The 13,880-nt window shown below is 40.4% G+C and overlaps 2 protein-coding genes across 3 annotated transcripts; one reads left to right on the top strand and one right to left on the bottom strand.

Moving 5' to 3' along the window:
• Positions 1 to 224: 224 nt before the first annotated feature.
• Positions 225 to 3,693, top strand: LOC131549135 (keratin, type I cytoskeletal 19-like). The gene is made up of 7 exons (XM_058790985.1): positions 225 to 1,439; positions 1,559 to 1,641; positions 2,148 to 2,304; positions 2,407 to 2,571; positions 2,675 to 2,800; positions 3,132 to 3,352; positions 3,468 to 3,693. The coding sequence occupies exons 1-7, from the start codon at positions 225 to 227 to the stop codon at positions 3,472 to 3,474; spliced, it is 1,974 nt and encodes a 657-aa protein (XP_058646968.1). The 3' UTR covers positions 3,475 to 3,693.
• Positions 3,694 to 6,476: 2,783 nt separating this feature from the next.
• krt95 (keratin 95) lies at positions 6,477 to 10,435 on the bottom strand. 2 transcript variants are annotated; one of them, XM_058792139.1, is made up of 9 exons: positions 10,346 to 10,435; positions 9,798 to 10,243; positions 9,620 to 9,702; positions 7,834 to 7,990; positions 7,498 to 7,662; positions 7,247 to 7,372; positions 6,789 to 7,009; positions 6,668 to 6,681; positions 6,477 to 6,572 (listed from the first exon to the last, which is right to left on the bottom strand). In XM_058792139.1, the coding sequence occupies exons 2-9, from the start codon at positions 10,209 to 10,211 to the stop codon at positions 6,511 to 6,513; spliced, it is 1,242 nt and encodes a 413-aa protein (XP_058648122.1). In that variant the 5' UTR covers positions 10,212 to 10,243; positions 10,346 to 10,435; the 3' UTR covers positions 6,477 to 6,510. The 2 variants fall into 2 exon arrangements, with proteins under 2 accessions (XP_058648122.1, XP_058648121.1); XM_058792138.1 differs by having other exon boundaries at positions 9,798 to 10,370.
• Between the last annotated feature and the right edge of the window lie 3,445 nt (positions 10,436 to 13,880).

The following is a 13,880-nucleotide window of genomic DNA, read 5'->3' as shown; positions in this document are numbered from 1 at the left end:
AGGGTGGAATACTCTGGTTCTTGAGTTCTAATACTACTGGTGGTGACACACTCACACACACACGCACACACACTCCCTTTGTCAAATTGTAGAACCCGCCCTAAAGCTCCAGCTATATAAGATGACAGAGCTGGCCTCAAAGGCACCATATGCTTCACGACTATCTGAGCATTTTATTTTGTATCTTGCCCTTTTGCGTTCATCCATCTCTGCATTCATCCACCATGTCATCCTTCAAAACCTGCCCAGAGTCCTGCTCCATCACCTTCCCCAAGACTTGCTCCGATACCTGTCTGAAGACTTGCTCCTGGTCCGAGACCTACCCCGAGACATGCTCCTTCACCTTCCCCAAGACCTGCTCCGATACCGGTCTGAAGACTTGCTCCTGGTCCAAGACCTGCCCCGGGACTTGCTCCATCACCTTCCCCAAGACCTGCTCCGACACCAGTGTGAAGACTTGCTCTGAGACCAGCTCCGAGACATGCTCCTTCACCTTCCCCAAGACCTGCTCCGACACCAGTGTGAAGACTTGCTCTGAGACCAGCTCCGAGACATGCTCCTTCACCTTCCCCAAGACCTGCTCCGATACCGGTCTGAAGACTTGCTCCTGGTCCAAGACTTGCCCCGGGACTTGCTCCATCACCTTCCCCAAGACCTGCTCCGACACCAGTGTGAAGACTTGCTCTGAGACCAGCTCCGAGACATGCTCCTTCACCTTCCCCAAGACCTGCTCCGATACCGGTCTGAAGACTTGCTCCTGGTCCAAGACCTGCCCCGGGACTTGCTCCATCACCTTCCCCAAGACCTGCTCCGACACCAGTGTGAAGACTTGCTCTGAGACCAGCTCCGAGACTTGCTCCATCACCTTCCCCAAGACCTGCTCCGACACCAGTGTGAAGACTTGCTCTGAGACCAGCTCCGAGACTTGCTCCATCACCTTCCCCAAGACCTGCTCCGACACCAGTGTGAAGACTTGCTCTGAGACCACCTCCGAGACTTGCTCTGTCTCCAACCCCAAGTCCTCCTTCAGCTCTTTCTCTATGACTTCAAAGTCCATAATCGGTCCTCTTCGTTGTGGTATAGTTGCACCCAAAGCCTACAGTGTCTATGGCTGTGGTTTTGGAGAAAAGACCCGTATCTCTACCTGCTCTTATCGTTTGAATGCTTGCTCCCCTTGTGCTCCCTTTCAGTCACAAGGTGGAAGATTTGGCGCAAGAATCATGACTGGAGGGTGTTATGACTACCTCCAGAAGAGCGACAAGGCCTCCATGCAAAACTTGAACGACCGTCTGGCATCATACCTAGATAAGGTGCGCTTTCTGGAGGCTGCCAATGCTACTCTGGAGAAGCAGATCCGGGAGGACTGTGAAAAGAAGGGGCTGATCTGCCAGAGGGACTACAGCTGCTACTTCAAGACCATCGATTGCCTTCAGGAAAAGGTACAAAATGGAAGATTAGTAAAAATTACTTTACTGTGAACAAATATAATACAAAAATACTTGTTTTATTATATATGATCTACATTTATAATTTGCTTTGTCAATGATCTTCATTATAGATTAAAGATGCTACTGTCAACAACGGCAAAATCCTTCTGCAGATCGACAACACTAAACTGGCTGCTGAGGACTTCAAGATAAAGTGAGTTCTATAAAGGCAATTTAACATCTAGTTTTTTTGGAGCATTTGACATTTACAAACATTTTCATAAATTTGGGATAACAAACCAAATTCTGTTTATCAAGGTCTCATTTGTGTCCCTTTTTAGAAAAAAAAAAATCCCACAGTAAGGAATGCAATTTTTTTTACAAACAAATTATGAATATGATCAATATTATGGAGCAATTTAGTCAATCAGCCTTTGGCTGGCAAATATGTAAACACAAATGTATGGAAGCAAAAGTATGTATGTACATACAGATGTTTAGCTTAACAAAACGTCTTTTTGTTTTGAAAGTTGTGAAATTATGTGATCTAGGACCTTTATACAGTGTATAGCCTTTAAAAGTCTATCCCTTTCAGCTTTGTTATCATAAAAGTCAATATGACATCTAACTTGATTAGGGTCTGTATAGCTTTTTGCTTGTGCATCATAGTCATGTTTAAACATGATGATTTTTTTCCTCTCTGATCTTTCCACAAATCAGATACGAGAATGAGGCAACGATACGGCAGTGTGTAAAAGCTGACGTCGATAACCTGCGTTGCATACTTGAGAAGACATGCCAGGCAAAAGCAGACCTGGAGATGCAGATCTGCGCTCTGCAGGAGGAGCTGGTGTATTTGAAGAAAACTCACCAGGAGGTTTGTAGCACAGTCAATTATTTAATTTGGAATGTTTTGAATGATCATTAAGAACAGCAATAGTTTCCTAAGCCATAATGCTTGAGTCATGTGTGTTTATAGGATGTGGCAGCACTACTGTGTCAGCTGACAGACACAAAAGTGTGTGTGGAAGTGGATGCTGCTCCTCAGCAAGACCTGAACAAGGTTTTGGAAGAAATGCGTTGTCATTACGAGACCATCATAGACAAACACCGCAGAGAACAGGAGTGCTGGTTCAAAGTGAAGGTGAGATTTCTGTCTGTCTGGTATTAGTGCATGTAAAATAATAGCTCAGTGACTCATGAGTTGAATAGCTCACATGATGTGTCTGTTTGTGACTCTCTTTAAGATGACAGATCTGTGTAAAGATGCTGCCACCAACACAGAGTGCCTAGAAACCTCCATATCCCAAATCTCAGATTTGCGACGCACTTTGCAGAGTCTGGAGATCGAGCTACAGTCTCAAATCAGCAAGGTGAGATGCAGTAAACACAGGATGTGATAGACAAAAAGTAAAAAATAGAAAAGGATTGTGAGGGGCAGTGGAGAGAGTTTTGGTAATACATCGCCTGAAAGTTAACAAAGGGTTAACTAATGTTAACTGTTAAGTAATAGCTCAATGTGTTAATCCGTGACTTCCAAAAATATATTGAGGCAAAGTGAACTGAGTCGGTATCTATTCTTAAGCACATGTTTTCAGTATTGATCTTTAGATATGACCAATTTTTAGCTAGCTGTTATCTGAGGTAAACCTAAACCTGATTTTACGTTGTTTTATTCAGTAACTGTTCTCTGTACCCACACAGAAAGGAGCACTGGAATGCTCTCTGTTGGAAACAGAGGCTAGGTACAGCACTATACTAGCAGGTTTCCAGAAACAAATCAACGCATATGAGGCAGAGCTTTGTCAGGTGCGCAGTGGCATTGAGCAGCAGGGCAGAGACTATGCTGCACTCCTGGACATCAAGAGCCGTCTGGAGCAGGAGATCGCCACCTACAGGTGTCTCATGGAAAAGCAGGAAATTAAGTAAGTGTATCTTTTCATTTATAACAGTGTCACAGATAGCAGGTCTATAATATTGTATAATCGTTTATCTTATATAGTTTATGTAATTTGTATATTTTCTTTTTTTCATTTCTAGGTCCTAAAAAGGTCATCTCTCTCTCTCTCTCTCTCCATGACTATATGGAGGATATATATGTAAATGTTTTTCTACCCTGCAGGTGGGCAGTGTAAACAATGAATGTAATGAAGTAGTTAAAGTTCAGTTTTAAATACAACATTTTTTTTTAAATTTATTTACCATTCACTGTAAGACAGTTATTGAGTGGCTGACTTGGAGATTTATTGTGTGCATTCCATATTAAAGTTCAGTCCCAATATTTTAGTGTCTGTTTTGTTATTTTGTTCACATGCATTCACCGCATTTTTCCATTTAGCGATCATTTCATCAGTCTCTCGGCAGCAACAGGCAGTTTTTGTAATTAATAAACAAAGTATTAACGAATTATTTTTCTTACAAAGAAATGTGCATATTTCAATTCCATCGCCAAAGCATAACCTGTTTATCTGCACTAGAGGGCGCAGTGAGCAGCAGGTTGAGCAGCAGCGCTGAGACTCTTGGCTCTCGCCGGGTTCAGTGGCGGAGCCTGTAATCCAAGCTACTGGGAGGCTGAGGCTGGCGGATCGCTTGAGCTCAGGGCTTCTGGGCTGCAGTGGACTATGTCGATCGGGTGTCCGCACTAAGTTCGGTATCGATATGGTGCTCCTGGGGGAGCTCGGGACCACCAGGTCGTCTAAGGAGGGGTGAACCGGCCCAGGTCGGAGACGGAGCAGGTCAAAGCCCCCGTGCCGATCAGTAGTGGGATCGCACCTGAGAATAGACACTGCAGCGCAGCCTGAGCGATACAGAGAGACCCAGACTTTTGCGTTTGTATCCGAATGATGACAGTGAAAGAAAGGTTTAGAGATTAATAATATGATTAAAAATTATTTAATAATGAAATCGTTTCACTCTTGACAACTCCAGATAATGGCATTGTCTCACTTTCAAGTTGTTAACCTTTTTAATTAAAAAAAAAAAAAAAAAATCTTTTCATCAGTGGCATTTGCGGCGTTGCACTTGTTTGTTAACATTAGGGACACTACTGTATGTCATGTGAAATGATTGGTACTATATCGCCTCTCTCTGGAAGATATGTGATATTTCTGTTTGTATGCAGCGTCTGCATTCCTTGACCAGACGGAGGCGCTGTTTCACACTTTAAATCATAAATGTTTTAGGTTTTAACCATAGACTGTAAAAATTTTAAATATCTCTTGACTGGGCAGGACCAGTAAATGATTATAGAAAAAGGAAAGAATGACCAAACTAGTGCAATTAAATTTAAAGCCAGTGTAAAAAACAATCCTGCAAAATACTTGCATAATCTGGACACTGTACTGGATTTTAAAAGTAGCCTATACCAAAAGTAAATTAGCTTTTTTATGTCAATGCAATGTTTTATTATTGTTGTAATACTTGCAATACCTCTCAAGCAACTTACAATAAATTACAGCCACTGAATACACTGACTAGCTTGTAGTAACTTGGAATAAATAGCTTTTAGAATGTTAAAAACTTATGAAACAAGTGAGTTAACAAAAAAACACCTCCCCAAAAGCAGCATGGTAGCGATATAATAGTGATCTTACACAGTTCTGGCAGTATGAGCACACAACTACATGTAGATATTCATCCACATTTGAACCGAGTAGACAATATGCTGTAAATAAACCCAGCAACACAACTCTAGCTGTTGCCTATAACTTTACAACAGCAACAATGCTTCAACAACAACAACAACAAAAAAGCAAAATAGCAAGAAAAATGCCCCCTAATCGCTCTCGCAGTACTTTGATGTCATACACAGAATGGTCTGTGCAGTGCTGCTTCAAGTCAAACACCTACTTTACAGGTAATACAGCGAGAATCAGTCTTTTATGTTTGTCCAGCATCATATAACTTATTAATGGGGTCAAAAATCAGCTGTATATGAATTCCACCTATTTAAGAAAGCCCTAAAATGTTTTAAGTGCAATGTTCTTGTCAAAATATTTGCATTGTCACGCTTTAAAGGGTTAGTTCACCCGAAAATGAAAATTCTGTCTTCATTTCCTTTCCGTTATGTCAGTTCAAACCTGTAAGGCTTTCTATGAGATCTTGTGAGAAATGTTTTTGTTCATTCAGTGGAAGTTTATGGTAACCAAAACTGTTTGGTTACCAACCCGGATAGCAAGAACTTTTGAGCCAATTGTGGCTGTTAGCTGTCACATTTGGCCTAGGTATGGCATGGCTGAGCCAAGTATGGGCCAAACTTTCACCATATTTGCCATGGCTTCAGAATTGGAGGGAATTTTCTTTTGGATGACTAGCCTATTTTTTATTTTATTTTTTTAGGTATGGTCCAGATGACAGCACACATCTGAGAGCCATATGTGGCTTGGCTATGGCACACCATGGAATATGTTAATTTATAGTTAACATTTGGATTTTACTTGGAAAAACACACATAACCTGCTAGTCATATGTGGCCGGTTAGTGGCAGTCCACAACTCCATTCAACAATCATTCTTCAAAATATCTTATGTTCCACAAAAAATGATTGAATTTTCATTTTTAGGTGAATTTCCCTTTAAAATGTTAAATATGTAAACTTCACTTTAGTGTGGCTTTTCTGAAACACTGAGGATATTTCCAAGGTTCTGTTTATACTCACTGAAACATGCAAATACTATTAATAGTATTAATACATAACTAATAAACTGCCTTAATAAAGTTATTAAAAGCTTACACTGTTACTGTAACCTATCAACATTTTCAAATCATGTGCAAATATCATTTACACTTTATTTTAAAAACGTCCACCACCACCACCAACAAAATATCTATAATTCATCTAAATCATAATATCATTGATTTATGGATTCTACAGAGTTAAAGTTACGCAAAATCTTGCACAATGACTCTCATAGTCAGAATATCACTAGTTGTTTAATGTACTCATAAACACAGTCAAAATCCACTCTTTGCAGATGCCAAAAATTCCTTTAATGGTGAGTTGTTAGACAGTCACTACAGAGTGTTTAATACAATTGCACTACAAAGACCCTCCATTAGATTCTTTGTTTACATTTAACATTGTTCATATAACTTGTGTACATTTGAACATTGTGTCAGCTGTTGTCTTGCACACAAATACCCCACCTGAAAGGGAGAGAAAAAGAGATTAATGCATCCTGAAGCTGACCCAAACAACCCCCACAACCACAATATACTGCATAAAGAGATATTTGAATTACCCTGTTCTTGAGTCCTGTAAGAGGGGGAAAAGATTAGTGCATTAGTGGAGTCATTTCAGAAAAACATAATGCAACAGCTATTTCACGACATACCCTACGCTAAATGAAAAGATACACTTACTTAATGTCCTGATTTTCCAGGAGACACCTGTAGGTGGCGATCTCCTGCTCCAGACGGCTCTTGATGTCCAGGAGTGCAGCATAGTCTCTGCCCTGCTGCTCAATGCCACTGCGCACCTGACAAAGCTCTGCCTCATATGCGTTGATTTGTTTCTGGAAACCTGCTAGTATAGTGCTGTACCTAGCCTCTGTTTCCAACAGAGAGCATTCCAGTGCTCTTTTCTGTGTGGGTACAGAGGCAGAAAAAAAGCTCATTGTATTAATTCATGAGTGACTAATAAGTAACCATTTACAAAGTTGGCAAGTGTACGATGAACTAGTGTTTTAAAATCTGTTTAGATTATAAAAATCATGTAGTGTATTACAGCCTTTGAGCTCAAATCCCACAAAATGTTTATATTTGTCAGGCTAGTCCATCTAATGCACCGGTGCATTCTTACAAACAGATGATTTCCTCACCATGCTGATTTGAGACTGTAGCTCGATCTCCAGGCACTGCAAGGTACGCCGCAAATCTGAGATCTGTGACCTAGAGGTTTCTAGGCACTCTGTATTGCTGGCCACATCTATGCACAGTTGCGCCGTCTTAAAGAGAGTCATAAACACACACCACTGTTATACCGTACTGTGATGTAGTCTCAGAAGTCTGGAAGACATCAAATTACCATCCGCCTCTGGAGGACTCAAAGAAACAGCGGATGATGTCTCACCTTCTCTTTGAACCAGCACTCCTGTTCTCTGCGGTGTTTGTCTATGATGGTCTCGTAATGACAACGGATTTCTTCCAAAACCTTGTTCAGGTCTTGCTGAGGAGCAGCATCCACTTCCACACACACTTTTGTGTCTGTCAGCTGACACAGTAGTGCTGCCACATCCTATAAACACACATGACTCAAGCATCAATTCCTGACTAACGCATTTATATTTAAAACTATAAAAAAACAACAACATTCCACACCAAGTTCTTCATAGTAGGCTTCATTTTGCTTATGGTCCAAAGACCAGTTACGCATAATTTAATCTGAGACAGGCAAGCTACTTCAAACCTCCTGGTGGTTCTTCTTCAAACATGCTAGATCTTCCTGCAGACTCTCGATCTTCATCTCCAGGTCGGCCTTTGTCAGGGTCATCTGGTCCAGCAAGCGCCGCAGGTTAGCAATGTCGGCCTCCACACACTGTCGCACTGCTAACTCATGCTCATATCTAAATGTTGGATGTAAAGCAAGGCGAAAGATGTATGAAACAGAATCTCCTAAAGGGATAGTTCACCCAAAAATGAAAATTCTGTCATTAATTACTCACTCTCATGTCGTTACAAACCCGTAAGACTTTCGTTCATCTTCGGAACACAAATTAAGATATTTTTAATGAAATCTGAGAGCTTTCTGACCCTGCATAGACAGCAACAAAACTAGCACGTTCAAGGCCCAGAGAAGTAGTGAGGTAGTAACGTAAGGTGACCAGACGTGTCACTTCCCAGGGACACATTCTGCACAGGATTTCTAAATTGCCCACAATAACCAGGTGATGGTTGCCTGCACTGTGCCGATAGATCGTTGAATGACATCAAAGTACCGCGAGAGCTAAAGAGAGCAGAGCAGGTGGCTCCATGCTTTTGAATTGCTCTCGCGGTACTTTGCTGTCATACAACAATTGATCGGCGCAGTGCAAACAACCAACAACTGGAAATGGGAAGTGGCACGTCTGGTCACCTTATAGTAAGGACATCATTAAAATGGTCCACGTAGCATCAGTGGTTCAACCGTAATTTTACAAATTTATGAGAACACTTTTTGTGCACAAAGAAAACAAAAAATTATGACTTTCTTCAATTTTTATTGAACTATTTATTCAATTTATTTCTTCTTTTCTGTGTCAGTCTTTGATGTGCATTCCCAGAATACCACGACGCATGTGCTGCTGCTAACGCATCTATATTGCCTAAAATATCCAGGTTTTGGCTGTTTGCATTTTGCAGGTAGATCGTTGTGTGACATTCATGAGAGCTAGAGAGCAGAGCAGACGGCTCCTTATGCTTTCGAATTGCTCTCGCACCTACCTTGGTGTCTTTTTTGATCGGTGCACAGCGACGCTTCAAGTCAAACGAACGAACAAACTTGTGCGCATATTTGCATTGCGTTCTCTGTAGATCTCACCTTCTCACGCGCAGTGCCATGATTGGTCGATTATGTACAATACCTGCATGTTATTGGTCAAACTACTTTGGATGTTTTAGGCAATATTAAAATCCTGGCCAGGACGTGTTCCGTATGAACGGCACATATGGCCACCCTAGTTTACAAGCAGAGGAAGATGCATAAACATGTCTGAAGACAGAAAGGATGATATTTTTTGCCCTGCCTTACTTATATGAACCAGAATATACAAGCGATGAACTAAGAGAGTTGGACGTGCTACACTCCTGCGTTAGCAGCACCACATGCATGCGTTGTGGTACTCTTGTGAATGTGCATCGAAGACTGACACGGAAGAGAAGAAATGGTTGAATAAAGTCGTTATTTTTTTCTTAATAACTTTGTAAAATAATGGTTGAACCACTGATGTCACATGGACTATTTTAATGATGTCCTTACTACCTTTCTGGGCCTTGAACGTGGTAGTTGTGTTGCGGTCTATGGGAGGGTCAGAAGCCCTCGGATTTCATCAAAAATATCTTAATTTGTGTTCTGAAGATGAACAAAGGTCTTATGGGTTAGGAACATGAGGGTGAGTAATTAATGACAGAATTTTCATTTTTGGGTGAACTATCCTTTTAAGATGCTAAAGCTATCAAGCTATGGTTACAGGGGAATGTTATTTGAGAGAACTAACTTTATCTTGAAGTCATCAGCAGCCAGTTTAGAGTTGTCGATCTGCAGGAGGATGTTGGCATTGTTGGCGGTAGCAGCTTCAATCTACAATGTAGAACATTGATATAAAATATATTAATGTAGTGCATACTATAAATGTTTTTCATCATTCCATCCCTTAAAAAAAGTACCAGGAGTACCTTTTCCTTTAGGCAATTGATGATGTTCCAGTAGGGGCTGTAGTCCTTCTGGCAGATCGGCCCTTTCTTCTCATAGTACTCGCGGATCTGCCTCTCCAAACTGGCATTGGCAGCCTCCAGCGAACGCACCTTCTCCAAGTAGGATGCCAGACGGTCGTTCAGGTTCTGCATGGTGCACTTCTCATTCAGCTGGATGTTGTCGCAGTTCCCGAGCATGATACTGTTCGGTTTGCCATAACATACATCTCCACCGATTTTCCACTGCAGATTTGGATAGCAACCAACTCTGCGATAACAGGAGGAAGAGATGCGGGTGCTTCCTCCAAAACCACAGCCATAGACACTGTAGGCTTTGGGTCCGCAAGGAGTAATTGTTCCACAGCGAATCGGAGTGACTATGGACTTAGAAGCCATGCTCTTGGGACTGAGGCAGGATGATGTACGGACTGAGAAAGACATGGTGTGTGGATATGGAGATGAGATGATACCAGAGAGGAAACCGTTAGAGTTCTCCTGACGAAGATGGGACCTTTGAGTCCAGCTCTGACCTCTTATAGCGATGAAGATCCAGGGCGGCTCCTGCACTTTGTGGGAGAAGGAGGCAGGGTGTGTGTGTGGAAGTGTTCTGTGCCAGCTTAACGCCCTTTGACAATTAAGGGCAGAAAAAGGAGGTTATGCATGTTTAAGGTTAGGCAAGGTTAGATTTTCTAAAGTGAAGATATTTTGTGAGAACTGAATGACACTTTCGGTTATTTATTGTTCATTTAAAACTATTTATCTCCTTTATTATTTATACACTAGTCAACATTTTAAGTAGATTAAAACCTTTCATCAAAGTTGTCCTAAAACCTCAAACCGAAATGCGTTCTTGTCTCAGGACAACTTTGATGAACTGTTTTGATCCACTTCAGATGTTGACTACTGTAGTTTCCTCACAGTGCTATAGTGGTTTATACTGACCTGATATGTCCAGCTAAAACCACTGGTCTCAGACAAATAGTTTGTTCGAGAGCACTACCAAGTTGTAGTTTTATGAAACAGCAGCAGCTCTAAGCATGTGATCAAAAGCGATATTCTTACTGGTTCTTACTGATATACAGTGGGGCAAAAAAGTATTTAGTCAGCCACCAATTGTGCAAGTTCTCCCACTTAAAAAGATGAGAGAGGCCTGTAATTTTCATCATAGGTATACCTCAACTATGAGAGACAAAATGAGAAAAAAAAAATCCAGAAAATCACATTGTAGGATTTTTAAAGAATTAATTGGTAAATTCCTCGGTAAAATAAGTATTTGGTCACCTACAAACAAGCAAGATTTCTGGCTCTCACAGACCTGTAACTTCTTCTTTAAGAGGCTCCTCTGTCCTCCACTCGTTACCTGTATTAATGGCATCTGTTTGAACTCGTTATCAGTATAAAAGACACCTGTCCACAACCTCAAACAGTCCAACTCCAAACTCCACCATGGCCAAGACCAAAGAGCTGTCAAAGGACACCAGAAACAAAATTGTAGACCTGCACCAGGCTGGGAAGACTGAATCTGCAATAGGTAAGCAGCTTGGTGTGAAGAAATCAACTGTGGGAGCAATTATTAGAAAATGGAAGACATACAAGACCACTGATAATCTCCCTCGATCTGGGGCTCCACGCAAGATCTCACCCCGTGGGGTCAAAATGATCACAAGAACTGTGAGCAAAAATCCCAGAATCACACGGGGGGACCTAGTGAATGACCTGCAGAGAGCTGAGACCAAAGTAACAAAGGCCTCAAATCCTGCAAAATAGAACTTTTTGGTAAAAACTCAACTTGTCGTGTTTGGAGGGGAAAGAATGCTGAGTTGCATCCAAAGAACACCATACCTACTGTGAAGCATGGGGGTGGAAACATCATGTTTTGGGGCTGTTTTTCTGCAAAGGGACCTGGACGACTGATCCGTGTAAACGAAAGAATGAATGGGGCCATGTATCGTAAGATTTTGAGTGAAAACCTCCTTCCATCAGCAAGGGCATTGAAGATGAAACGTGGCAACGAAGGAGTGGCTTCGTAAGAAGCATTTCAAGGTCCTGGAGTGGCCTAGCCAGTCTCCAGATCTCAACCCCATCGAAAATCTTTGGAGGGAGTTGAAAGTCCGTGTTGCCCAGCGACAGCCCCAAAACATTGCTGCTCTAGAGGAGATCTGCATGGAGGAATGGGCCAAAATACCAGCAACAGTGTGTGAAAACTTTGTGAAGACTTACAGAAAACTTTTGACCTCCGTCATTGCCAACAAAGGGTCTATAACAAAGTATTGAGATGAAATTTTGTTATTGACCAAATACTTATTTTCCACCATAATTTGCAAATAAATTCTTTAAAAATCCTACAATGTGATTTTTCTGGATTTTTTTTTTTTTTCTCATTTTGTCTCTCATAGTTGAGGTATACCTATGATGAAAATTACAGGCCTCTCTCATCTTTTTAAGTGGGAGAACTTGCACAATTGGTGGCTGACTAAATACTTTTTCGCCCCACTGTATATATATGTGTTCCAATGGCAGCGTGCAAATGTTTTGTCGGTTTGAATGCATTCATTCAGATTAAAATATTTATCCAAATATTAGTCTTGGTGTGACCAGGCCATAAGTGTGTGAGAGAAATATCAGAATTATTGCGTTTAGGGTTGCTTGTGCACAAGCACAAAATTAATGAAAACTAAATTTTAACTAATTCCTTGAATGGCACAATTGGTTTCATTTTGTTCTGTTGAGAATTGAAGTGATTTTGTTTTCTTTTGAGAAATCATCCAGTAAATATTTCACAGCAAAAACAACTTTTTAGTTTACAAGCATTCAGTGCTTTTAGTTATTGCTAACCAGCCATGTTGTATTTTATCTGTTAGCCATTGCAATAATAAATCTTCAGCTTTATGGAGCTGGTGTGGAAGTATCATGGGTAAAGTCACAAACTGAAGCTTTCTTTGATGTGCTCAACTGGCTCATTTCTGAGGTCACCTTATTCTCTCTGCTAAATGATTGAGATGATAACACTTCCTCATAAGTGGACTAAACCCCTTTAAAATGTCTGACCTGTGTAGTCGAGCATCTGCTATTATTTGGCTATGAAAATAGTCAGTTGCAATTATTTCAGTGACTGTAGAGAAAATGATAGCCTCACCCATGTCTGGTTTTAAATTAAGCTATGATTTAGTGTAGTTAAATGATAATAGTTTTGAATAGTATAATTGATCACTCATTAGGTTGTTAAGAGTCACTAGATTAACAAGGTGTCGTTCATTTAGTTCATTGTGTTCTGGTTACAGTAATAGTACATTAAGATTAAAAACAAAGATTATAAACTACAGTCAGAAGACTATTTGTACTTGACATTAAGAGTAATGTCTACTTGAATTTCTAGTAGATAAATTTAAAATAATTTGCGACATATAGCACAACAAAACAGACGTTAAAACAAAATGTGCTGTAAAACTCCTGCATCTCCTCCATCAAACACTCTCAGAAATAAAGGTACAAAAGCTGTCACTGGGGCAGTACCTTTTCAAAAGGTACACTTTTGTACCTATTAGGTTCAAATATGTACACTTTAAGTACTAATATGTACCTTTAAGGTACCAAAATGGACCCTTTAGGTACAAACATGTACCTTTTGAAAAGGTACTGCCCCAGTGACAGCTTTTGTACCTTTATTTCTGAGAGTGAACTGTACATTTGTTCAGAATTTTTTACAGTTATCAACTGCAGTGAATTCAACTTTAAGTGATTTTTCACTACTTGATGCAAAATGCATACAATGACCTTGTCTATCAAATTGCTGACATTTATGTGAACTACATCTGTAGGTTAATTCTTTATTGTAGAACTTTCAAAATAAAATAAATTACATTTGAATTAATTTTTTTTTAATTTATTTATTTAAATTGGCCCTCTAACACTAGCATTCTCTATTCTTTTAATATTCTATCTTTCTTGTTTTCTTTTTATTTATACTTGCTACATGTACTTCATTAGTCTATATCCAGGACTTGCCACTGCACTATTGTCCTCATCTGTAAGTCACTTTGGATAAAAGCGTCTGCTAAATGATTA

Source organism: Onychostoma macrolepis, chromosome 11 (assembly GCF_012432095.1).
Source record: "Onychostoma macrolepis isolate SWU-2019 chromosome 11, ASM1243209v1, whole genome shotgun sequence".
NCBI lineage: Eukaryota > Metazoa > Chordata > Actinopteri > Cypriniformes > Cyprinidae > Onychostoma > Onychostoma macrolepis.
This window is presented reverse-complemented; position numbering and strand designations above follow the sequence as displayed.